This window comes from Halichoeres trimaculatus, unplaced genomic scaffold (genome assembly GCF_033239565.1).
Source record: "Halichoeres trimaculatus isolate MK-OKI-2021-1 unplaced genomic scaffold, fHalTri1.1 fHalTri1_scaffold_19, whole genome shotgun sequence".
Taxonomy (NCBI): domain Eukaryota; kingdom Metazoa; phylum Chordata; class Actinopteri; order Labriformes; family Labridae; genus Halichoeres; species Halichoeres trimaculatus.
The window spans coordinates 13,299,452-13,324,637 of NW_027437197.1; the positions used below are offsets into that span (position 1 = coordinate 13,299,452).

General features: G+C 40.7%; 5 protein-coding genes across 6 annotated transcripts in view; 3 read left to right on the forward strand and 2 right to left on the reverse strand.

Moving 5' to 3' along the window:
• The first annotated feature begins 551 nt into the window (after window positions 1-551).
• Window positions 552-8,973, forward strand: coq10b (coenzyme Q10B). Its single transcript, XM_074695596.1, has 5 exons — window positions 552-705; window positions 3,926-4,081; window positions 5,053-5,245; window positions 5,569-5,670; window positions 6,904-8,973. Exons 1-5 carry the CDS (start codon window positions 605-607, stop codon window positions 7,069-7,071), a joined length of 720 nt encoding a protein of 239 aa, XP_074551697.1. The 5' UTR covers window positions 552-604; the 3' UTR covers window positions 7,072-8,973.
• Window positions 8,974-9,585: 612 nt separating this feature from the next.
• On the reverse strand, window positions 9,586-15,052 carry hspd1 (heat shock 60 protein 1). The gene is made up of 11 exons (XM_074695593.1): window positions 14,861-15,052; window positions 13,110-13,285; window positions 12,673-13,008; window positions 12,490-12,585; window positions 12,252-12,345; window positions 11,992-12,160; window positions 11,795-11,894; window positions 11,452-11,697; window positions 11,193-11,367; window positions 10,919-11,097; window positions 9,586-10,679 (listed from the first exon to the last, which is right to left on the reverse strand). The coding sequence occupies exons 2-11, from the start codon at window positions 13,281-13,283 to the stop codon at window positions 10,512-10,514; spliced, it is 1,737 nt and encodes a 578-aa protein (XP_074551694.1). The 5' UTR covers window positions 13,284-13,285; window positions 14,861-15,052; the 3' UTR covers window positions 9,586-10,511.
• A 335-nt stretch (window positions 15,053-15,387) lies between these two features.
• hspe1 (heat shock 10 protein 1) lies at window positions 15,388-18,842 on the forward strand. The gene is made up of 4 exons (XM_074695598.1): window positions 15,388-15,533; window positions 18,181-18,336; window positions 18,446-18,535; window positions 18,639-18,842. The coding sequence occupies exons 1-4, from the start codon at window positions 15,405-15,407 to the stop codon at window positions 18,687-18,689; spliced, it is 426 nt and encodes a 141-aa protein (XP_074551699.1). The 5' UTR covers window positions 15,388-15,404; the 3' UTR covers window positions 18,690-18,842.
• A 595-nt stretch (window positions 18,843-19,437) lies between these two features.
• Window positions 19,438-23,409, forward strand: mob4 (MOB family member 4, phocein). The gene is made up of 8 exons (XM_074695597.1): window positions 19,438-19,549; window positions 20,181-20,243; window positions 21,121-21,221; window positions 21,309-21,351; window positions 21,477-21,563; window positions 21,678-21,757; window positions 21,942-22,053; window positions 22,266-23,409. Exons 1-8 carry the CDS (start codon window positions 19,490-19,492, stop codon window positions 22,398-22,400), a joined length of 681 nt encoding a protein of 226 aa, XP_074551698.1. The 5' UTR covers window positions 19,438-19,489; the 3' UTR covers window positions 22,401-23,409.
• Window positions 23,393-25,186, reverse strand: part of rftn2 (raftlin family member 2) — a 30,454-nt gene continuing 28,660 nt past the window's right edge. For both annotated transcript variants that reach the window (XM_074695595.1, XM_074695594.1), the window contains one exon: window positions 23,393-25,097. In XM_074695595.1, coding sequence (XP_074551696.1) covers window positions 24,894-25,097 — 204 coding nt within the window. In that variant the 3' untranslated portion in view covers window positions 23,393-24,893. The remainder of the gene's footprint in view (window positions 25,098-25,186) is intronic.

Genomic DNA, 25,186 nt, shown 5'->3' on the forward strand with positions numbered 1-25,186 from the left:
CACTCTGTGTATTCATATTTCAAAGACAGAAAAACTTCTTAAAGTAAGACTAAATACTTCTAATAAACATATATTTTTTTGTATTTGAATAACAAAGAACATAGCTTTAGTTTTAATGATAGAAAATTGTGGTTTCTGTTTAACACTGCTTTATTTATTATTGCAAGGAACCATCTTTAAAGTAGGTCTATTTGTAAACTTTGTAGATATAAAGGTATAAAAGACGGTTGCTAGTGTTTGTAATTGTAAATCTGAAGGTTTTGACCCTTTACAGATCAAGTTGATAACCTTTAAAAGCACATAACCTGGGTGTTTGGGTATCACTCGCTCAAACAAGAGGAGTCTGGCTCGAACAGCAACCTGAGCCAACTCATCTCGTGACATTCCCGCGCGTCCACGTTCACGCACGCGCGAGACACGTACGTCAAAAAAAAGGAGTTTGATGAGCAACAACACTGGCCAATAAAATCTCTCTGCGAGAATATGTTAACCAATCAGAAGTGGAGTGTTTAGTTAGTGCGTCACATTGGGGGCGGGGCACGTTTGTGGGCAGTGACTCCTGTCAGTTTGCCTTCAGCGAGTGAAGAAATCCGTCAAAGAAGGGATGATGGCGAGGGGCAGCAGGAACCTCAGGAGGGTAGCTGAGTGTTTAAAACAGATCCCTTCATCGACCAGCCGTGACCTAAAGACGAGGAACAACGTCAGGTAAAGAATTTTATCGTTTATTTCTCAACTGAACCTGGAAAGTAAAGAAAAAAAAACACTCCTCTTACAGTGACACAGCTGGATGTGCTTGCTGTTGTTCTAAAGAGAAACTTAGAAAATTACTTTGTTGCCGGCAAATCTTGTTTAAACAGATTCGTAAAACCTCCCCAGCTCAAGGGGTTCTTATTCTTCAGTTACAATTAGTTTAAGGGACTGGTCGTATTTTAAAGTGGAGGCATTCTTAAGTAGGTTACCAACTTTTTCGACATACACGTTATGAGTCAGCCAACATCTCCTTTCCACACCTTAAAATCCCCCAACATGTTTATCTATTCATTGGACCTGTTGTCACTTATAGTAGCATTATTGTACAGTCTAAAGAGCACAATGTAATGGCTCTGTTTTGCTTACTACAAGGTGTTTAATTTAGTTGTAAAAAAAAAAAAACATCACAAATTAAGTTTCAGTGGATGATCAGCAGCCTCTCAGTTTCTAACCTTATTAACTATACACTGATCTAAGTGAGTGAAGATGCTATGATCAGGTTCTGCATAAATACTGTGGATGCAGAGGCGGAAAAACACCAAAACAGGTATGCTAGTGGTTTGTAACTTGCTAATGTAATCTCAAAGTGGTGACTCTTTCACGAACAAATTATCATGATGTAAAGGCAACATGTTACTTTTGTGTCAAGTTTTGCACCATCAACACAGCAGCTGAAAAGTTCGGCTCTATCCTTTGACATACTACTACCCTCTGACATGTTACTCATGCTAATTTAAATGTATAAGCTTTGTTTTCAATAGGTAGGCTATGGAAACAATGTACAGGCTTTCAGATTCTATGTTTTTAAAGTTCAACCTATAGCTAAGCTCCTTTTTGTCTGTGTTGTAAATAACAAACAATACACACATTGGAAACCCCAGTTACATGCAAATGCCCAGTTTTCACTAACTTCTCAGAAGCAGCACCATATACCAAGAAACATGTACTCTGATCATCCCACACAGTCTAATTTTGTGTTTCAGTCTTTGTTTCACTCTTGACTGAATATTTAGTACACCTGATAGTAAACTGAAAGCATAAGAAATCAGAAGAGCTGCAGAAAGTTATGTTGAAAATATCATAGTAGATTTATTCCCCACTCAGCAGCCTCACTTTTCAGTGTATCCTGGAATGATAAGTTGGGGATTAAGTTTACTTTCAAGATGTTTTGACATGTAACAGCTGCCGCCCTGGCATTTTGTTTTGCATTATCTCTAAAAACCTGTTTTAGCTAAGGTTAAACTTTCCAGAGAAAAGTTTTTTTTTTTTTTTTTTTTTTTACACCAGTAGACAGGTGTTAAGAAAAGACAAGACCACAAATGTTTCTGTGCGCGTGATCTTTTTAAGTCAGCAGAACTTCAACCAAATGCTTCTTCACCTTAACGGTCGAAACTCTCTGCACAGTGGTTGGGGTTAAATTTACACGCTGTCCTCCTCTTTTGCTCTGACATCCAATATCTCAACTATGACCCTCCATACCTGCATGGACCTGGCAGTTTAAGGTCAATGCCATGTGTCAGGTGTATCATATTTCCAGTAGTAGTGAGTGAGCTTTCTTTGAAGTGACCTGTACAGGACCGGGAGTTAAAAGCTGCACGCATGTCATGAGAAGCAGGGAAAAGCTTATGTGAATTTAAGCTACCAGTGGCATTGATATTCTAGTCACGGCTCATTAGAAGGTTACATAATGGCTAGTTAAATCCGCCCAGGGAGCTCTGTTGTGCTTCCAAACCATCCAGTGCCAGGGACATCGTGGAACTGAAGCCACAGGTGTTTGGGGTGACAGCTGGGCACAGTGTACTCATCAAACTCACCATCATACTTATCATACCCAACTATCAGTCTGGTATTTCTTACAGAGGTGGGCATACACGCTCGCTTAGTGACGTCTGTAGAGGGTACAGACCAGTTATCGCCCTCCAGGGTGAATGAAGTCATCTCCATTCATGGTATCATGGAGGATCATGCCCCATAAGTCACTGATCAGAAGGGAAGAAGAGGATATTTTGGTATTAGAACAGAAAAGCCTGCAGGATATGAGAAAAATATGCAATGTGGGATTGATTGCATGGTGTGAAGTTTCCAAAACAACCCTAAGAGAGAAAAATAAACACTTATCAGAGTGCATGTCAACTCAATCTCTCTGTTTCTTAATCTAACTGCTCTAGCTCCTGTTTTTTTTTTACACAACACCTGTATTTCTGGTACATACCTTCATCCAAGATTAATCCAAAAACATTTATTTTACCACTGTGGCACTGGCACTAAAAAAGTAGCTTCCTCTGACCCAGTTCTTCTTCTTCTTCACTGTAGGAGAACTTAATCAAAGCTTAACTAAGCTCTGAACTGCTTTTTTCTGTCTGGACCCGTTCCTACAATCTGACACTATGTCTAAGCTCTCAGCTCAGGTGGTTACCTGTTGCTACCTGTCATTACACTTTGGAATAAAATGCAGAAGCGACTTTAGGCACAGAGCTCTTATTTACTGATATGTTTCTGCAACTTCTCCCTGTAGCATCAGTCTCAATGTTCATGTGCAGAGATTTAGATAAGAAGGCACACATGTGGGTTTATCTAGCTGAAAGAATGGGGTAGAAACTAAAGATTAGTTTCTGTTATTAGCTAAGTTTTTGGGTCTGTAAGTGAATTAAACTGGTTTGAAATGCAATTTAGTGGCTCCAAAAAGTCAAAACTTAGGTCTAAAATGTCTTATTCAAGGTTATTTGTTGCTGATTGACTTAATATTTGAAAACTAACTGATTGACCTGCCTGTGCCTGTGTGCAGTATGTACAGTATTTATAGGTCACACAGCTAATATTAAATCTGTCGCCCTTGACTTTGTTCCATATTTTGTTTGAGTAGAGCGTGTATGCGTGTGACCTCATTTTTATTTCAAAGTCAAATGTTTGGCAGGAGATGCAAAGAGGTTTCCATGAAGAGTCTCTTGCAAGTTAATTACCAGGTATTAAAAGCTCAGGAACACAAGACTGCAGCTGTAGATTCTGGGAAAGTGAATGCATGTGTCCCTCCTCTTTTATTAATCAGTGAGAGCATGTAGGTAAGAATCTGTGTCAGTGCAGGTATGCAGGTATCTGAGGGTGCCCTGTATTGATTCAGACCCTCTCTGTGATCCTCTGACCCATTTCGTCTGATCATTGTTTGTTTTGTGTTCAGATACCTGTCGTCATGCGGGATCCTGATGACGCGTGTACCTCCGCTGATCGGAGCAGCCACGCAGGGCCAAAGCATCACGTTACCTGCCCGCAGCTTCTTCAACCTCGCAGACTCCTTCTCCAAGAAGAGAGAGTACTCAGAGAGACGCATTATTGGGTACGAAGATTTTTTTCCTCCCAGTTTGTTAAAGCTAAACACAATGTATTTTGTCCACTACTGAAAAAGTTTGCTATCTCTGTCCTTTTGGCCTGATCACCTGATGCTGAATGCTGTTGAGATCTTGAGCAACCAAAAAAACAATCTGTTTAATCTATTTTCCTTTTAATTTAGGGCTGTCCTTTTCTTATTTCCCCCTTAAGGAATCTTATTAAAAACACAATATTTCTTCTGTTAAGTGTAGCCAAAAATCAGCTCTGTTTGCAAACAAACTTACCCCTGCACTGAAAGAGACCGCCTTAAAAGTTAAACCTTTGACTCTCTCAAATAAAAACTTTTCGTGTTACATCATCTTCCATGTGTTTTTTTAATAAGGCCTTTTTTTATAGGTTAAACAGGAAATACTTGAAAGTCCTCTCCCTCCTATCTTTTTAGTACCAAGAGTTAGTCATTAAAGACTTGGACAAAAGCCTACTAAGTAGGAGCATATTTCAGATTATTAAGGCAGTGAATCATCAGCTGTGATGGTGATGATATGTGGGGCACTAAGTGCAGATCTCCTTCAGTTGTTTCTGAATGACGCACTAAATGCCCTCTTTGTTCCATAGAGAGGTCATAATCACTGATCTGCTGTAAAAATAGACTACGGCTGCAGCAGCGACACTTTTTGAGCTGGACTCTTTAACTTGTATAACTCTAACATGACAAACTGATCCTCCATCTGCCTTTTATTTGTGTTTTCTTTGTCCTGAGTCCTGTTGTTCCTTCCCTCTCGCACGCTTTCTTCCTCTTTCTCTTCGTCTGCCTTCACTCTCTCCTCTGACCTAGTTCTTCTTTACTGGGTCATCCATCTCGCACGGTGCCAGCAGTGTTAGGTGTTATGTCACCTAACCACTGACCCGCTTCTACTTCACAACGTGCACACCGAGAGCTCATGTTTTCTTTTTTTCCTCCTCTGCTCGACTCCTCAGGTATTCTATGCAGGAGATCTATGAGGTGGTGGCTGGAGTGGAAAACTACCGTCACTTTGTGCCCTGGTGCAAGAAGTCTGATGTGGTGTTCAAAAGAGCCGGTTTCTGCAAGGCCAAACTGACTGTGGGTTTTCCGCCTGTGGTGGAGAACTACACCTCCCTGGTCACTACAGTGCGCCCCCACCTGGTCAAGGTAGGGCATTGCATCTTGGGAGAACAAAGAGCCAAACTGGAATACACTGTTTATCCTATGCACCACTCCAGCTATACATTTCATTTAACTGTCAATTTGTATCAGACATGAACACAGTTAGATGGGACTCTTTTTCAGACTGACTACATGCTTACAGAAGGAAGCAGGAAACTTTTTCGAGGCCACTGCCTTTCTTTTCTGTTCCCAACTGTACAAAGATCAACACATTGTGACAAGACTGTTTTTATTTAAGATTTAATCAGGAAGTCTCTCATTTTCCTGCTCTATTCATCTAACTAAAAAACACGTTCTCTGTTTTTTAGGCATCCTGTTCAGAAGCAAAACTCTTTAACCACCTGGAGACCGTTTGGCGGTTCAGTCCTGGCCTCCCGGGCTACCCTCGGACCTGCACTGTGGATTTTGCTGTAAGGATTTTCTCCTAAACCATGAATATGAGTGAAAAAAGAGGCGCAAAGACTGGTTCCACGTGTCTGTGTCTGTGAACACATGTCTGCTCTCCCACATGTCTGAGCGTGGCAGGTCTGCAGCCATGGTGTTAGATTTCACATAGTTTTAAACATACACACAGAGGCTGAATTTTAATGTCCACACTCACACTCTCCCTGACTTAGAGGTGCGTCCCCGTGAAGTCTGTTCAGGACTGTCTCGATGTAAAATTTTAAAGTGTGTGAGGGCTCTCGCACTAGCTTTCTTAGCTCTTAACGGACCCTTTCCACAACTTAGCTTGGCTGCAAACTTACCATGAGGGAATTACCCAGGGTTCATTGTAATGTGACATGAAACCATAGAAACGTGGGGCTCCCAGGGGAAGCCCACAAACATGGCAGATAAAACAAACACCTAATACAGAAATTGAAAAAGAGAAACAGCAAATAAGAACTGCAGAAATTAAAACCAAAGCTGATACTTTATGAATATAAGTCTGCCTGTCTTAAGTATAAATGTACGAAGCTGCTGTAATCTTCCCAAATATTTATATCTTTACACATAAGGTATGTGCAGTTTAATGAATACTCAGATTTTGTATATTCCTATTTCTTACAATTTGGTGGATAAACTGTTGGGACTAATTGGAGGGTATCTGTAAAATGTCAGTTATTTCAATCTAGTTATTTCAAAGCTTGTTCAATAACATTTCATTCTGCTGCCCAGGTGAATCCACCAGTGTGTGCAGCTCAAAGCATGTCAAACCCATAATGGGCAGTGTTTTGAATGAGCTCCCTGTTGTTCAGCTGTGACGTTTGGGAATTGAAAACTCATTTTACCAGCATTCACACAAAACCATGAAACCGGAGTTTTCCAAAATCTTCACTTTGCAGGAGTTCTCAGAAAGCTGTGTTTTTAGTGACCTAAAGCTGTGGTTTCACTTGGACGACAGGCAGAAAAAAATATGTGCGGTTTCCCAGATACCCCGCTAAATGTGGACATGGCCTATGACATGCAGGTTCTGAGAGAAGTGTCCCAATCCGAAGTTACACCATTTTGAGCCCTTGCAGACTCGTGCACTCAGACACTTTCCAGGTGATCTTAAATAAGCCCGTAAGGGCTCAGGGCTCAGGGTTTAGAGGGGACAATAACATTCAGCCACACACACATACAAGGACTTTGCTAACTTTGTCCTCCCTCTCCTCCCTCAGATCTCCTTTGAGTTTCGCTCCCTCCTGCACTCCCAGCTTGCTCACGTTTTCTTTGACGAGGTGGTGAAGCAGATGGTTTCAGCGTTCGAGCGTCGCGCTGCAAAGATACATGGAGCTGAGACCCCCATCCCACGAGAGCTTATGTTCCACGAGGTTCACCACACGTAGCGTCCCTTGCTACATGAACACAGATACAGACACAGACAGACACACACACACACACACACACACACACACACACACACACATACACACACACATAAACACACACACAGTGGGTGCCCAACGCCAGAAAGACAAAAGAGAGGGAGAGAGGAGGAGTGTAGAGAGGAGAAAGAAGAGACTTCATGTGCTCTGATAACCACAGTGCCTTTCTCATAGTTCATTCCCAACGGTTTCATATATCATGTTTTTTTTAAAATAAATTATGTGGATCCCTCAGCTTATTTTACCCTCAGTGCTTGAAACACAAATTTTTATCATAGCCACCTTTGCCTTAGGAGCAAGAACGCCGTCATATCTGGAAACTAAGCACCGTTTGCTGAAACTGTTACAGGATTTAACTTGAAAGCTGCTGTAGGAGGTAACTGTTCCATTCTAAACATGTTTAAAACATGTTTAAGTTCACTCTTTATCAGTATTCAAGTCAGCTCAGTGTACCATGTCATGTCATATTCAGTGTATCGAGATCATGTTTGAGAAACTTTTCTTTTCTTTTCTTTTCTTCTATTTACCATAAACTGTTTGTCAAAGATCAGTGACTTTTCTGGAGACACCAGAAATATCTTAATGAACCGTTTTGGAGCCCAGCAGTCCTGTATTTGTTTCAGACAGGTATCAACGTTGTTTGGTTATTACTTGTGCTGAAATATCAAAGTTCAAAATTCTGGATTCATAACAGCTAGTCAGGGGAAACAGCAAGTCAACGTGCAAAAAATTCAGCTGTTACATGTTTTCATGCTTTTTTCAAACATTCTTGTACCACCATCTCGTGTGCAGCTTTGATAAAGTGAAGAGGATTAAGAACTGGAGTAACATGTTCATCTATAAAGTTTATATCTTAAAAAACATGAACCAGCACCTCCTAATCTAGAGTAATTTAATTCCAGGCTATAGTTGAAAACATAAAACACAATAGCAGGGATTTAAAGCCTCCTTTCATTCATCTCAGCTCTGTGTCAGAGATCCCAGAATGATTAAGGTTTCTGTTGTATATTTATTATGTTAAATCTGTGATGTGATGCAAAAAAATAAATGCAGGTGAGGACAGAAGGTGAATCTGAAGCTGCAGGAGTGAAGGGAGTATTTAGCAGGTCTGTGTAAGTCGAGTTGAGTTGGGTGGATGGACTCTGATACCGTTTCTTGATTGACATAACTGCTGCTCTTAAAGCATTTAAAGGTGGTTCATTAACCTTCCAGGTCAGCTTATACTCTGTCTTTGAGGTATTAATATTTGACCTCCACACACTGTACATTATAAGGAAATATTATGAGAAGAAAGTGACTGCAGTTAAATGTAAAACACTGTAAATTATCATAAAAACACAGAAACCTTTAAGATAGTCTGGATTTTTTATTTTTGTTTCTCAGTAGAATTACAGTGTTTTCTCTTTTTTAATTTAATGTTCCGAACCCTCTGCTCTCAGTTTTAAAAGGGAGCAATGCTGGACTTAGAGACATACTAATCATACAGCAATAAGTGTGCAATACCAGCCGGTGTTAACTTAAAAAGGAGCAAAGTCAGTGCGTCAGTACTGTGTGAACTAAAGGGCCCAAACTGTGTGTCCATGCCGTGGACGGGTCACACTCCTGGACCTGTCCTGTCAGTCAAAAACCTTCATTTCTCCCTTTAACCCTTCATTGAGTGCCTCCTTGCCTACAGGCAGCATATTTATCTTTTATTTCAAGTATAATACTCATTTTAACATATTTATTACTTAGTTTTAAGTGTAAATATTGTTTTGAGATCACAGAAGGACCTGTACACTGAGAAATGTGTTGTTTTTATGGGAAAGGACTCATTGTGTAAATGATGTTTGTGTTGATTGATTTTAGAAAATGTACCAGCTGCATGATTTATAAAGTATTTTTTCTAAAAAGCTGATGATGTCCTCTGTATTTCTTTGAGCCTGTGGGTGTTGTATTTCCAAACACAGTGTGAGCCCGTGTGCTGGTGTGGACTGAACAGAAATAGTGTCGTCATGTGAGAGGTAAGAATAGAAATCTGCATGTGGACGCTCCGCTGGTCATAAGGTTTGGAAATGTCAGGGCTGCCAAAGGTCAGAGTTAATATTTCTATTTACAGTCCATGGTTTAACTGATAACACAAGGTCAAACTATGACAGACAAATCCATGAGACTAAAGAGAGATTCTTGATAAATCTTATGTCACTTTACTACCACGCTCTGCAGCCTGGTCCTTTTTCCCATGGCTTTGCCTTTGATTTTGATGAGTTTATGAGTCCTTTTTTTTATTTTATGTAATTATACTGCTTCACCACAGAGATTAAAAAATATTTCAGCTGTTTTAAAACTTCAAATTTAACTCCACAAAATAAACTGGGATCTAAATCCTTCTCAGAGAAACATCTTCAACAAATTAAAGTCTTTTTCAGAAATAAGTTTCAGTGACCCAAACATCTGAACAACTGATTTATTAAATTAAAAAATGAAGAAATCACCATAAATCATGTCTACATGGTACAATACACAAACTAAGTGATCTCTGCTGTTCGCCATCCTCCAGCTCTCGTAGTGGAAACCAGAAACTGTACTTAAATCAGTATTAGTGTACTCCTTCATTTAGCAGAGCCTAAGAGTGAAACAAAGATCAGTGTTTGACAGCACAGTGACACTAAAAGTGTTCACATTTAGAGTTTGAAGCTGAGACCCTAATTGGTCCAAACCATTCTGTAACTCGAGCATGGACTCATGACTCCACCCCTTATAGTTCTCATACAATCAGACATTTGTTTAATTAATATTCAGGCTGAATTCTGCACGCATGCAAATCTCTCCAGCAAAGTTTAAAGGTGCTGATATCTCAGTAAACAGTTTATAAATCGTACATGTTTCAACAACAGGCCTCTGGTGATGTTAACTCGGGTGTTTTAGGCACTCTTTATCCAATCAGGGAAACGTTTAAGGACATGAAGTCACAGAAAAAGCTCAGAGTTCTGTAAGAAAACTGGTTTAATTAAATCAAATGACAGATTTTTACCTCACATTATATTCGCTGGGAAAAAAAGATACACATATATAAAAAAACAAGAATTAACAAAACAAAGAACAGACACAATCCTGGCTATGCTTCGTTTCTCACCACACCCTGCTGTAATACAGAGCGTCATCACGTGTGTTTTCTAGGTTAGTTTCTTCTTCTCTGATGAGTTTTCTGCATGGTCGATGGATCTCAGTTTATTCCTCCATAAACAGACGTAGAGAGGGGAAGGGGGCGTTCGCAGCGCCATCAGTCAGTGTGGGCAAAGTTTGGTGGAGGTGGGTGCAGGTTCTTGGAGGTTTTTTGTCCCTCAGCAGCCGCCACCCTCCTCCTCCTTTAGCACCACTCTGCCTGTAATAAGTCTATACAGCGAGTCAGGACGCTGGGTTTAGAAACCCATTCCTCCCATGCCGCCCATGCCTCCCATTCCACCCATTCCTCCCATGCCGCCCCCGGGCATATCCTTCTCCTCCTTGGGGATCTCTGTGACGACAGCCTCAGCGGTGGAGAGCAAAGACGCCACACCTGCAGCATCTAGCAGAGCTGTCCTCACCACCTATACAGAGAGAACACCGGTCAGAGCTTATTCATTTCATATCAGGTCAAAGGGAAGCTGGGTGTGTATATTAAGATGCAGATAAAGGTTCTCCAGGTGATTGCTTTAGCCTCCAGCAGCAGAGCATGCTGTGATGGCTGCAACATCCTCCAAACAAGGATGCAAATGAGCCTAAACTTTGAGTTTTAGTCACTGACTCTTATTTTTGACTTAACATCCACAGTGTCCGACGTCTTTACCTTTGTGGGGTCGATGATGCCTTTCTCCACCATGTTGACGTACTCTCCCTGCATGGCGTCATAGCCCATCTCAGCTGGTCCCTGCAGGATCTTCTCCACCACCAGAGAGCCCTCCACACCAGCGTTCTTAGCAATCGTCATGGCTGGGATCCTGAGCGCCCGTCTGATGATGTCCACACCTGATCGGAGTGAGGAGGACATGAAATGAGACTTAAGAAGTTTGAAACATTTCAACCAAACCTGTGCTCTCAGACTGAAGTGTGTTTCTACTCACCAATCTTCTGATCAGAGTTTGAGGTCTTGAGGCCATCCAGTGACGGGATGCAGCGCAGCAGAGCGCAGCCTCCTCCTGGTACGATTCCCTCCTCCACAGCAGCTCGTGTGGCATTCAGAGCGTCTGTCACTCTGTCCTTCTTTTCATTCACCTCCACGTCACTTGTTCCTCCGATCTAACATGAAAATGATTCATCAGACTTTTACAGAATAACAATAAGAGTGATAAAGAGGTGACTGTGTCGGTTACTGAGGCGTACTTTGAGAACAGCAACTCCATCAGACAGCTTAGCTAGCCTCTCGTTGAGTTTCTCCTTCTCGTAGTCGCTGGTGGTGTTCTCCAGCTGCTCCACAATCTCTGCAGCCCTTTTTTCTACATCAGCAGGGTTTCCACCTCCTTTCAGCAGCAGGGTGTCATCTTTGGTGATCTGAACCTCCCCGATTTTACCAAAGTCATGAGCCTGGATGTCCTCCAGAGCAAGAGTCAGAGACTCGTCACCAAACACCTGTAGAAGGGTACAGATCAAAGAGGAGAGATATGATGTCAGAGATTCTCATGACTAAGCACAGGAAATGTTTATTCCAGATGAAAAGTGGACTTACAGTGCCCCCGGTGGCGACAGCCATGTCTCTCAGCTGGTTCTTTCTGTTGTCTCCAAAGCCTGGAGCTTTAACAGCCACAACCTGAAGACCGACTTTCAGCCTGCACAATAAATAATCAGTCACTTCTTTTAATCCCAACACTCTTCTTTATGCTAACAAAGCAGTCATCTGGGTAATACTGAAAGCAAAATTTGTACCTGTTAAGGACGAGTGTGCTGAGCGCCTCTCCATCAACATCTTCAGCGATGATCACCAGTGGTTTGCGGTGCTGGTTGGCAATCTCCAATGCAGGAACAATGCTCTGCACGCTGGATATCTTCTTCTCACTCAGCAGCAGGTAGGCATCCTGGAACTCGCACTTCTGACCTGGAGACAGACAAACAGAGTTAAGCTCATCCTCCTTACAGTCATATACAAGGACATGCTGTGGTTTGAGAGCCACTATGAGCATGCTTACCTTTGGCGGTGTTGATGAAGTATGGGGAGATGTATCCTCGGTCGAACTTCATGCCCTCAATGATCTCCAGCTCATCATGCAGAGTTTTCCCATCCTAAGAGGAAGACATGTTTAGTTCAGTCTCATAATCAGCCTTCAAGATTTATCCATGGAGCAGTTAATCCCTTGCTAACAAAGTTATTCAGCTGTTTAAACCACAGTTATTGGATAACAATAAGCCTTTCATGATCATACAAACCTTGACTGTGATGACCCCCTTGCGGCCTACTTTCTTCATGGCATTGGAGATGATTGTACCAATTTCTACGTCTCCATTGGCTGAGATTGTAGCGACCTTTAAGAGTATAAAAAAAACTGTTAATAATCAAATTTAACACACAGCTCCATGTGATTTCTGTTCATTATTCTTCCTCTTCTGTACCTGTGCAATCTCCTCAGGTGTTGTGACGGGCTTTGAAAGGTTCTTCAGCTCATTAATGACGGTCTCCACGGCCATCATGACTCCACGGCGGATCTCAACAGGGTTGGCGCCCTTGCTGATGGTGTCAAAGCCCTCCTTGGCGATAGCACGGGCCAGTACTGTGGCAGTGGTGGTGCCGTCTCCTGCCTCCTCGTTGGTGTTGTTGGCGACATCCTGCACTAGTTTAGCTCCAATGTTCTTGTACTTGTCCTTCAGGTCGATGCTCTTGGCCACCGTCACGCCGTCTTTTGTTACCTTTGGGCTGCCCCAGCTCTGTTCGATGATGACAGTTCGACCCTGAAGAGGAGAGAGAGTTGAGTAAAATAACAGAAGTTTGAATTTGTGCTTCGAGCTTTATTAAAGCATAAAGATGAATAAAGAATAGGTCTCTTTGTTACCTTTGGGCCCATGGTGACAGCCACGGTGTCAGCCAGCAGGTCAACTCCCTGCAGCATGAGCGCCCGAGCATCAGCCCCAAACTTCACGTCTTTAGCGTATGCTCGTGTGAGGTGAGGAGCCAACGCCCGGCACACAGGCCTCACCTGCTTCATGACTTTTGGTAAACGGAACATCTCTGCAAGAAGAGAAAAAAAAAACTCCTCCGTTAATAAATGACTGATGAGGCAGGGTCCGGTAGAAAGAATCTTAAGTACAGCCACAGAATAAAAGCTCCACTATATGATGAGGAGAGCTTGAGTACAATCTAGTCCAAACTCACAGCTCTCCCTCACTTCCACATGAAGATACCTTATGTGTGACAAAGGTTATGTGTGCCTCTAGTGGACACAAGTATTATTGCACCAGTAAATGAATGGACATTGCTTGTTGGTGGATGGTCAAACATTTGCAGAGTTGTACAAGTCACCTTGAAAGAAATGGTGCAACTATGAGCTGAAGAACTCACAAGAAAGACAGGTGATGCTTTTATAAAAAGAAAGAAAAAAGTACAGGCTGGTTTAATGTGTTACTTATCTTTTTCTTCCTTTTAAATCAGACGTGTGAACACTCAAATAAAATTCACTTCTTCATCTAACAGCTGTTTTCAATGTTGATAACTCAGTCAGTTTTATCCTTAATCTTAATATGTATTGATCACTGAAGCAGATGTCCAATAAATGCACTTTATTTAAATTTGTATAAAATACTATTTTTTTGCTACTGATAGTAGAGCGAACACATATACAGTTTCTAGTTTTCATTCCTTCTATTTATTCTTCTATCTACTTATTGTTGCATGATTTTACTACACAGGATGGTTCTATCTATCCACAATTGTGCAACTTTGGAGTCAATTAAAACCTTTACTTCAAATTTACGTGTGTTTTTAAGAAGCTATAACAAGGCAATTCTATTTCTGCCGATTTTACCATTCAAACCAGGGATTAATTATTAAGACTTTACTTAAAGGATAAATCCTCTAAATACACATATGTTCAAAATCCCCTAGGTAAAACAGTCTGCAAACGATTTGCAAAAAGATCACTCCTACCCATTACTGTACCCTGATTTCTATGAGATCTATTACAATGACTCTGATTTTATTTCACATCAACCCAGATCGTGACTACATGATGAAATGAATACCCTATCCAGTTCCTGGTTACCCCACGTGTGAGCTCCAGGTCGTGCGTCACAAGGTCAAATTGTAAAAGCATGTGCGGAACTGCCCCACCACCATCACTGCTCAGCCTCTGATGTCTGCCCATCACACTGTCAGCTACTCTCTGACCAAAACCTTATTAATACCTGATAGTTACCTGTATGCCCGAGCACACGTACCTACTTAGAAGAGTCCTAATGAGCTGCCATGGAAGTAGTACCAAGCTCAGTGACAGGGTTAACAAGGAGCGGTTTCATCAGACACACACGACATTTAATTACCGGCTTAATCCTGTTTAATAACCGATAAAGAATAAAACAGCATTTTGAAGCTATTTGACCCTGCTATGGTAACTCTTCAAAGGCATTTTTCCATGTATGTCCTTGCATTAAATGAGCAAAATCTGTTCCCGATGACTTTTTTCAGATAGCGATCATGGAGGTGCTGGTTGCGCAGAAACTACCTAGATACATCAGCGCTGTGAAGACAAGATCAATCCCCTTACATTATTATTTCTGCTCTAACGGATGATAAGGTGTTAGAACTTACTTAAGAGGAGAAAAGCTTGAAGCTGCGACGAGGTGCAGGTCTGACAGTCTGAATGATATAACGCCTGGACGTTTGAGGACAGCACATGGCCTATCACATCCGGGTAATTTACCGGTGCGCCCCGGACTCTGAATATCAGCAAATGAGATTAATTAACTGCTGTATTTCTGCGATTATAAACAAATCATCCACCCTAAGATTTTATAAATCCCACATAATCTGCATTTTGTTCATTTATTTAGCTAAACTACTTGTTGGTGGTTGTTTATTAAAATGTTATGTAGCAGTGCTCGTTCCCAGGAGGAACAGTTCTAGAATTTTCCCGTGTGCCATTGGATGAAAAACAAAGGTCAAAGTTGACATTGTGCAATATTACCACAGTCTAAAATGATTGAATATAAAGAAATAAATGAAGGATATGCCAGTAAAGCCAAAATTACATGTTTTAAATACATTTCTATTTGTTTTAATATATTTTTTAAAGCATTTGGTTTTCTGGAACTTTCTGTTCAGCAAATAATCGAGCCAGAGGCCAGCAGCACGCATGCGCAGAATCATTCTGGATATTTCCTCACGTGGAGTGATTCCCCTTCAGTGTGTCAGATCCACGCTCAAGAAGAAATCGAGGTGCAGCTCCACGCCGGCTCGTAGACCTCTCACGCATCTTGACATGGTAAGAAACTTAGTCTAGAGGTAACAATATTTATGACAGAAAGTTTCATAATCCTGTAAACAGTAACAGGACATTGAGAGGCTTGATGTGGCAGCTCAGTTAACGTTAGCATCTGGCTAATTTTATGTGAGCTAACTTAAATGTGAATTGACAAGGTCAAACAGATCAGAAACCGACCGAATAAGGGGGCATATGCCAAAAACAGGTGTTTTTATTTCATTGTGTTAAAACGAATGAAGTAAAAGAACCACACTTATCCTCTTAGTTTTATCTTCACTGAACCTGCAGGTGCAAACAGTCTTTTAGCTGACACAGTAACACATTTACCTGCTGTTCTGTTTAGTTTGAGTGTTCATTTCAACAGACTAACATCTGTTATCCTGCATATATAAAGGATGTTATTACAGACAGGTTGGGACTTATCACATTGCAGCACTCACATGTGCTTGAATGAAGGATCGGTGATGCAATAGGCAGACCAATATTCAGACAACTCTGGAGTGAATATCGTTTTGGTTTATAACCTGTGGTACAGATTAATCTCTCATTTCTCCACTATGCCCTTCATCTATGTAAAAAATGAGTTACACACACATCTGAATCAGTTCCGGTTTCCTCTACGTCGTTCTGACGTCCTCAGTGACCTGCCCATTCACTGAAGTGGACTCAGCAGGGTTCAATCCACAGATTTAAATCTTGTTATACTCCAAAGTTATTTAAATTGCTTTGAAAGACTTAAACGTTATACAAATTAACCAGAGAATCAAATCTAAGCAGTGATGCCGTGGGTTATTTGAACAGAGAATTTAAAAAAGGGCTAGAGTATTTTATACACTGATGACAATTGAGAGAAGTAAAAGATTTTTCTAGACTCAAAGCAACAATAAGGATTTTGCCAAACATACTTGCTCTAAAGGCATTATCATATTATATTATATTATATTATATTATATTATATTATATTATATTATATTATATTATATTATATTATATTATATCATATTTTATTATATCATATTATACTATGTATTGGGTCAGTGTTAATGTAATACATTTTTTACTTTTTGAGACCTAGAGTTTAAATATTTTCCTGCAGTTAAACTGTGCATTTTTTTATTAAAATTATTTCTGTTTTTTTGTACTAACTGATTAAACTTTGCTCTTATTTTAGATGATGTTCTGCAGGATAAATGTCTACCAATATTTGCATAACCTGTCAGTAAAACAGCTGTTCAAGCTGCTGACTAATAAGAAAGCTGTACTTTAAAACTTCACTGTTGTTGGTTTTTTTTCATTATTAAAGATATAAGATGACTGGAATACTGAAAATTTATATGCATAGGAGTACTCTGCTACAAATTCCAGCCTCTGAAGATCAGAACATGTCAAAGTCAAAATATAAACACAATATTGGAAAAAAAAAGTTCGCAATATTGAACTCTATGCATCTGTCTTGTACAGAAACTGGGGTTTTTAGTATAACTGTTTTGTTTTATTTGTTTTTGTGTTTTTTTTTGCCATTTTTTCCTGTTGCCACATCACAGAGTACTGCAGAGAGTAGTTTCTGGGAAACTTGACAAACTGGCCCTGTCTGATATCTAGAACTGTTGGAAACCTCGAGGATGTTTTCTCTCAGACCATGGCTCTTATCAGAGCTTCATGTTTGGATTTTATAACTGGCTGCTCTAATGAAATACCAAGATGGCTCCATCAGGAGGCCTTGTCCTTGGATGCCTTGGGGTTAAACAGTCACAAAGAAAACATAGCTCCTCCTCTCTTCAACTGAACAGATCAGTCAACAAACCAAGGACCTGTCCTCCTCCCCTCCCAGCCCCCTCTTTTTAACTCCGTACACCTCTCTCCCAGACGACCTTCAGCCAAGGTTACTAATACATCTGCTGTTATCAGACAGCAGGCAGCTGGTGTCATAAATCTCACAAAGCCCTTGTCCTTCCTCAGTCCTCCTCTGCTTCTAACTTTTAGCTCTGCATGGAGTATCTGACTTGATGAGGAGATGCTGACTTTCATTATTCTGAATTTAAGTGAAAGGGCCCCTCTGTCACAGAGCTGCACATTTATCTCACAGATGCTATCTTTACCTAAAGTCTCTGCAGTTTCACTCCTTCTTCTCCCCTTCACCTCTCCATGCCCTCACAGAGCAGCTGTGGCTGTTTAATCATTTCTGTTTTTGAGCAAGAAGACTTGAATTTTGAAATACTGAACTTTGAGCCTGTGCTTTTTTCACTGTAGTTTTGTCAGAGTTTTTACACTACTGGCTTTGCGATGAAGTTGCATTGAAAACTACAGAGAATGTGTTTTTGTTATTATTGTGTTTTGAAGGGATAATGTAGCTATTTGTAGCTCTTCTTTTTTAAACCTCTTAAAGCTGACACTAGATGCAATTGCACAACATTACCAATACACATGTACTCCCCTATACCCGTGCAAAATGAGAAAAACATATTTTTTGTTCCATCAGTTTGTTTCCAGGCATTACAAAATGGGTTTGTGAAACTCAAACTCTGACCTGTTACAGGCCCCTTGTGGTCTTATTTGTTTATATGTATAAACAGCAGGTATCACATCTTTATTTTCTGGTGTTATAAAAACTAAAAGGCTTCTCTTCTTTCTGTTTGGTTGCTTGTAGGCCTTCAGAAAGTTCCTCCCCTTGTTTGACAGGGTTCTGGTGGAGCGTTTCACCGCAGAAACGGTAACAAAGGGTGGCATCATGCTGCCAGAGAAGGCTCAAGGCAAAGTCCTGCACGCCACAGTGGTCGCAGTTGGACCTGGCTCTGTTAATCAGGTAAAATAGTTTAATAAATATATGTTCTATCATAGCATAGCTGCAATGGGGAGTTTGAGAATTGTTAAACGCTCTGTAGACTTTTGTTTAATTAGCTTTTATTTTTTAGAAAGGAGATCTACAGCCTGTCAGTGTGAAGGTTGGCGAGAAGGTTCTCTTACCAGAGTATGGTGGAACTAAAGTCAGTCTGGAGGATAAGGTGCAGTACATTTATGTCACATTCAACTCTTCAATTTAACCTACAAAAATGTTCTTTTTTTTTTTCTTCTTCTGTTAACTTTTTCTTATCTTCTTCCCCATAGGACTATTTCCTGTTCCGTGATGGAGATATCCTCGGTAAATACGTTGATTGAGCCTTTTTTTCATCGCTGTAGAAGTCCTGTCAGCCCTGGAGAGAAGAAATTATGTTGTCTCATTCATGTCTTTTTTTTCTATGTTATTTCAATTGTAAATAATTCTAATCACATTTTGTTACATTAATAAAGGTGAACTGTTGGACTTTTGCCTGTTTGTGTTGGACTGTTTTTGATAGAAGCTGTGACAGAATATTTAGGGGGAATTTTTTTCATGATACTACACATTTAGATACAGAACAAAATCGAAAACCAGTGGTTTAATATTCAAGTATTCTAAATTTGGTCAGATTTTCACATGAAAAATGTATAAATGCCACACTGAAATAGTGTTACAGAAGTCAAATATTTGCATCAAATTATTAGCTGAAATAAACATGGTTAAAACTTTGCACAAGTAGTCTCGTTTTCAGCATTGTGGAGACACATTTGCAAGATAATCCACAGGTGTTTTTCAAAAGTTTAGTTTAAGAAGTAGGTTACAATTCTTAACCCATAGAGAACACATAATCACCTGGTGCATTCAAGTACTTCTCAGATGCTTGATTTTCCTAGCTAAAGTTCCCACACCAGTATGTTATCAAGCTTAACAGAAAACGTCGAAACAAGAAAGACGCATCAAAATAACATGTATTTATATACTTAATGAACGCTTTCGTAAATAATGTTTAAGTAATGTTTGAAAGGTTGTGAAGTGGAAGGTATGAAACGGAATTTTCCGATTTTACTTGGTAGCACTAGAATGCACCATGAGTCCGCTACAACCCACCGGATGACTAACATCCGGGTATTCTGTCGAGATGGTCATGGCGGAGGGTACTGCAGTGCTCAGGAGGAATCGGCCTGGAACCAAGGCGAAGGTGAGCTCTCACTGTGCGGGAACACGAAAAAATGATGGATTACAAGCCCTGAGATCCAAAGATTTCGTGTCATCCAAAGCTCACTGCTTTACCGAATCTCTTTCGTCGAATACTTTGGTCTATGACAGCTCATAGGAAGGGCCTGACCTGGAAATGGATAGCTAAGCTAATGCTACTTGTAGTTTAGTCTATTTCCTGGAGCAACGTGAACTTCAGAGACTGTGGGGAAGTTTTATCCTTCTCTCACTTTGATAACATTCACTATTGAATTAAGTCTACTCAGGATTATACGTCTCCAAACAATGTACAACTCCTTAAGCCAACTAAAGCTCGCGAACTGTTTGCAGGAAATAGTCGCACCCCAGCTGACGCTAACGTTACTTGCCTTTTGGCAACGAATGGTTTCCCAAATTAAATATCATACCCCTGAAGAAAACCTACAACTGTAAAGCTTTGTCCACTACACACGTTCCTAAACTCCCCATGGAATGCCGTTGTAATCTGTGTTATAGCGATAGAGGGATCTGATTTGTGCCTGAACGTCAGATGACAGCTGTGGAGCATTGTTTACTTGAACCAAGCTCGCTGTCCTCATGAAATGTAAGCTAAAAATGTCTCTCTCCGTGTCTAGGATTTCTACAACTGGCCGGATGAATCATTCGAGGAGATGGACAGCACCCTGGCTGTCCAACAGGTGTGTTGTCACATACACACATTTGTGTGTATGTGTGTGTGGCCCTCCCGCTTGGTCCTTATTAGCAGAAATGCAATGATGTCACAGCTTTAGTATTTTAGACCATGACATGCAGGGCATACTGCGAAAAATGACACAAATTTATCCAGCTCATGAGTCAGCACCGATTCAGCCACATACTTGAAGTAAGATAAATCTTATGATACAAATAACATACCCAATGAGAAAATTATGGTATGTCAAAGAATAAATACACCTTGGCAATATAAATATAATGGATAGATTATTGGAGGTGTTTATTGTACAACCTCAGTTTCTGAAATTGTGGTGTCATGCCTTTTTCTACAAACTCTAAATCAAACCTAATATGTGATCCACAGCCCCCTCCCTTTTGCTTTTTTCTACTAAGGAGAGCCTGTATTTTTCCAATGTGTCCGAACACATTTGTTGAAACGCTTGTATATACACTGAGACTCGAGAAGGAATGCTTGCTGTAATCGTGACTCCTGTCCATACATGCAGTTTGGCTTTCTCCTCTGAACACTACCACAATGTGTGCTCCTCATTCAGGATAACAAAAGCAGCCCCTTTTTCAGTGGAGTTTATATTTAAGGTGTCCCCTGTTTTTCATTATTAAGAGAGTTTCATCCAAAGTTATTCTATCTCTTGGCCAACATTTGTCTTTTTAGTACTATTTCCATACTGTGGCTTATCAATTCACTATAAAGAGGATATTTTGTTCTTTACTTTTTATGAATAACCCACAGCTTTGGCTCTATCTGGAGTCAGTTTCATGGTTGTATAAAATAATTGAAGATCATGTGTGTGTTGTGGAGTAAGGGTCTCTACTAAATTGTGTTTGGTGGCTGTGTTTCAGTACATTCAGCAGAACATCAGATCAGATTGCTCCAATATTGACAAAATCCTGGAGCCTCCGGAGGGTCAAGACGAGGGCGTGTGGAAGTATGAGCATCTCAGGTATATTTAAAAGCTCTATACACACATTTATTCACATGCTTATGTATTTTTCTTTAAACTCTACTTTTTTGTTTCCCTGCTTTGTAGGCAGTTTTGCTTGGAGCTCAACGGATTAGCTGTAAAGCTGCAGGTAGGGGATCTAACTCACTGACTTAAAGAGAAATGGAAGCTCAAGTGTTTTATTCAAGCAGTTGTTATGGCTTTGAATTTTACACAAACAGTAGTGTGAGGTTATAACATTATCTCCTTCTGCAGAGCGAGTGCCATCCAGACACTTGCACCCAGATGACAGCCACAGAGCAGTGGATCTTTTTATGTGCTGCCCACAAGACACCCAAAGAGGTAAGTCTCCAGGTTTCATGTGTGCTCTGACTCAAGCATGCCTGGAACCTCTCAGTGGGATTCTTACTCCTCTTTCTTTGTGTAATATTAAAAAGTTTTATGTTTTCTCCTCAGTGCCCTGCCATTGATTACACCAGGCACACGCTGGACGGAGCTGCCTGTCTTCTCAATAGCAACAAATACTTCCCCAGCAGGTTAGTCATAAAATAATTCAATTACAAGGACATCTGTGACTATTTAGACCCGGTTTGAGTGTTGACTTCACTCTGATATGATAATGCTGCCCTGTAGATCAATCGGAGTTGTTTTTCCGTGGTTCAATTGTTGAGGAGATGCACAAGTTTCACACAGCTGCTTTTGTCTGATGTGTTCCTGCAGGGTGAGCATTAAGGAGTCATCAGTGGCCAAACTGGGCTCCGTCTGTCGGCGTATCTATAGGATATTCTCTCACGCCTACTTCCATCACCGCCAGATATTTGACAAGTATGAGGTAAGTGTCATTTATTTATTTATTTAAAGCTACTTTTTTAAAATTAACTTCTAACACGGATGTTAGTCAAGTAAATCCCATTAAATTCATCTGGGAAAGGTTCCTGTAGTTTTTGAAACCCCAGAAAGAAAATATGTCTCAACGTCAGGTTATTTCAGTCTCGTGCAGCTCTCACTGTGCACAGTTTCATTGATTTTTGTCTATGTTCACAGAACGAGACGTTCCTGTGTCATCGGTTTACACGCTTCGTCATGAAGTACAACCTGATGTCCAAGGACAACCTGATAGTGCCCATTCTGGAGGAGGAGGTGCAGAACACCTCGTCAGCCGGGGAGAGTGAGGCCTGAGATGACGCTGCTGCCATATGGGAGATGACACACGTGTAAAAACACACAGAGGAGACACACACAGACACACACATACACACAGCATCCACACACTACAGTGTATTCAGCCTCCATGTCCTTCCTCCCACATCACCTGTGTCTATCTCAAAGAGGAGAGTAACGAGGAGCAGAGTTCAGCCATGCCTGCAGGGTTTTAGTTCCTCTCTGTCCAATCAGATCCACTGATCACACTACTCCTCGAATTAAACCTTTTCCTTTTTAATCTTCTTTAAGCAGCTGGATTTGCAAAAACTTATGTAATCGTGGTGACCTCTCTTGTTGACAAAGGCACACACTGACAGCCTCCCCCTCCTCCTCCCCCTCTCTGTATATATCCCCTTTTCCTCCCCTCTACCCTCTCTTTTAACTCACTATCATGTTTTCTGATGGTGCTTCACTTCCTGTGTCTGCTTCCGTTCTCTATTTGCTTGTGTTGCCTGTTTTTGGGGGGGTTGTCTCATGAAATGGATCACTAAATTAGCCTGCTGACGTCATAATAATGCTATTAAACACAATGTTAGGTGTGCAGCTCGTGTGGTAGTGAACAAAGACAAACTTAACCTCTAGCTTCGTACGTGTACTAGCAGTCAGTCAGATCTTCTTTCTCAGAGTATTTAGAAAGGCTTGTCAGCTAACTCTGATCCTGCTTTGTGACATGCCCCTGTTTTTAATACTGTAACAAATGTGTCTGATATTCCTTCTCAGCATTCAAACTTTAAAGTGTTAATGTGCAAACTGAGCTGCTGTAAGCCGGTTTTTAATGCTGTAAACATTCGGAGGAAACACGGTGGAATATCAGATACATTTGATAATCAGAGCACAACCTCCCCTCTCCCCCTCCCTCCTCATTAAGTTATTTTGTGGGAGGAGTCTTGTCAATCCAACCCACTTTTTTTTTTTAATGGACTAAAAAATTTTGTTACTGTTGACATTTTCATGATGTCTGTTAATAAAAAAGACCTATTATTCAGATTTTTGTGTGTGGAGCTTTTATTTGGTTGTTTTCTATCAAGATTTTGAGGCTTTGGTGTTTTCTTTTTCCTGTTTTTGCTGATTTCAGGTTGACATACACAAGCTTCTGAAAACAGGAGTCAGAGACCATGGGAAATAAGTGTTTAATACAATAAGAAACACAGATGATAATAAAAGGAATAAAAATGTACAACTCTCCGAAAAGGAAAGGTTGGAGCATTAATACTGAGGTTTAGTAAACCCTGCCAAGGAAGTCTAATAAGCTACAATACTTACATTTTAAAACACAAATGAATCAAAGCTAGTCTTGCATCTCTGAAACATCTAACATATACTTCAGCAGCTTCCCTTTCCTCCCATAAAAGATGAGTAACGTGCATCACATGAGCAGAAATGTTCAAATATGAAAGCTACAATCTAAGGAATGTACAACAGCTTGTGTCCCTTTGAGCGCACCAACAGAGGATGCCAATGATTCTTGTTTTTAAATTACACCTTCTTTTCCCCTTAAAACACAACAAATTGCCCATAATGCAGCTCAACCACACAGTTTGGTCAGAGATTTAGGCGTGTTAAACCTTTATCTTCAGGCCAAACTGACACTCTGATTTTCTCAAACTTAAACCACCTTCCCAACATACTCAACTATACGTCCAAAACACTCTTTAACATTACAGTCTCCTCTGTGAAAACACACACAGTCCTGATCCTCTCTGAACAACTTCATCCATTACAGAGAAAGTACCATGACAGTTGTAAAGCAGCAGTTTGCAGAAAATAAAATAAGTGTGCATAAAATATTAAATACTTTAAATGAAGCCATAACCAGAATACATGACAGAACTAAAGCTGTCAGAGGATTAAACGTTTCTGAAATAATACTGATACCACCACACTGCTACAATACTAGCAGCATGGACTCCACTTCATCCAGACTGACCCAGGCCTGCCATCCACAGCAACTTAATTTCAACCAAACCATCCAGTAATGTGAAATCTTTTCTGTATACACTGTATAAAAAGATGGATGACACCACAGCCCCCTAAAAGTGAACCCCAAACATTCAGAACACAGGAATCTGAAATAATCTAAACCAAAGTCCTAGGTGCATCTCCCGCAAAAGACAAATCGTGACACTCACGTAGAGCCCTTTCTCCTCTCTAAATCACCTGTGTGTTTCCAAACCTGTGCTTTAAGAGTTTGTGCTTTAAAGTTTGTAACAGCCTCTGAACTGATCTCTGAACTGATCGCCTTCAAATGTTTTAAAATAAGTTTTCCTCCTCCAAACTAATCTGTATAAAAGTTTTGACACTTGTAATTAACTTATTTCATCTTTAAAATCATGTCTTGAAAAGTGCTGAGTCCTTCAAAACAAAGTCTCTGACATCAGGAGAGTTTCATAGAGACAATGGCAGGATGATTCCGTTCAGTCTGATTTGATGTTTTAGTTCCTTGTCTTCACATCAGGACAGTTGTTCCATTTACATGCAGGTGACCTCAGCTTTCCCTTCCTCCTGCTCAAAGCCCCCCTCCTCCAGGTGAGACAGGGCGCTAGGATATCCTCCTCCAAACACCGGGAAGCCTCCAATGCCGCCAGCGGTTGGAGACAGCTCATCTGTGGGGACGGCGCTGCTGACCGATCGGCTCACGGAGCGAGAGGAGACATCACTGTGCACAGAGAGAGCCTGCAGTTGGAAAGCAGGGTGTTACAGACCCAGAAACAAGATTGTGAATTTCATCTCTGTCCAGCAGGGGGCGGTGTAGTCACATAAAC

Excerpts from the sequence above, each read along its gene's own strand:
- coq10b (XM_074695596.1), top strand. The coding sequence starts at position 605 with ATGATGGCGAGGGGCAGCAGGAACCTCAGGAGGGTAGCTGAGTGTTTA. Across the intron at positions 5,246-5,568 it reads TGCGCCCCCACCTGGTCAAG|GCATCCTGTTCAGAAGCAAA; the intron begins GTAGGGCATTGC and ends TCTGTTTTTTAG. Across the intron at positions 5,671-6,903 it reads CCTGCACTGTGGATTTTGCT|ATCTCCTTTGAGTTTCGCTC; the intron begins GTAAGGATTTTC and ends CTCCTCCCTCAG.
- hspd1 (XM_074695593.1), bottom strand. The coding sequence starts at position 13,283 with ATGTTCCGTTTACCAAAAGTCATGAAGCAGGTGAGGCCTGTGTGCCGG. Across the intron at positions 12,586-12,672 it reads CACCTGAGGAGATTGCACAG|GTCGCTACAATCTCAGCCAA; the intron begins GTACAGAAGAGG and ends ATACTCTTAAAG. Across the intron at positions 11,698-11,794 it reads CTGTCGCCACCGGGGGCACT|GTGTTTGGTGACGAGTCTCT; the intron begins GTAAGTCCACTT and ends ACCCTTCTACAG.
- hspe1 (XM_074695598.1), top strand. The coding sequence starts at position 15,405 with ATGCGCAGAATCATTCTGGATATTTCCTCACGTGGAGTGATTCCCCTT. Across the intron at positions 18,337-18,445 it reads GACCTGGCTCTGTTAATCAG|AAAGGAGATCTACAGCCTGT; the intron begins GTAAAATAGTTT and ends TTTATTTTTTAG. Across the intron at positions 18,536-18,638 it reads AAGTCAGTCTGGAGGATAAG|GACTATTTCCTGTTCCGTGA; the intron begins GTGCAGTACATT and ends TCTTCCCCATAG.
- mob4 (XM_074695597.1), top strand. The coding sequence starts at position 19,490 with ATGGTCATGGCGGAGGGTACTGCAGTGCTCAGGAGGAATCGGCCTGGA. Across the intron at positions 20,244-21,120 it reads GCACCCTGGCTGTCCAACAG|TACATTCAGCAGAACATCAG; the intron begins GTGTGTTGTCAC and ends GCTGTGTTTCAG. Across the intron at positions 21,564-21,677 it reads CCCACAAGACACCCAAAGAG|TGCCCTGCCATTGATTACAC; the intron begins GTAAGTCTCCAG and ends TTTTCTCCTCAG.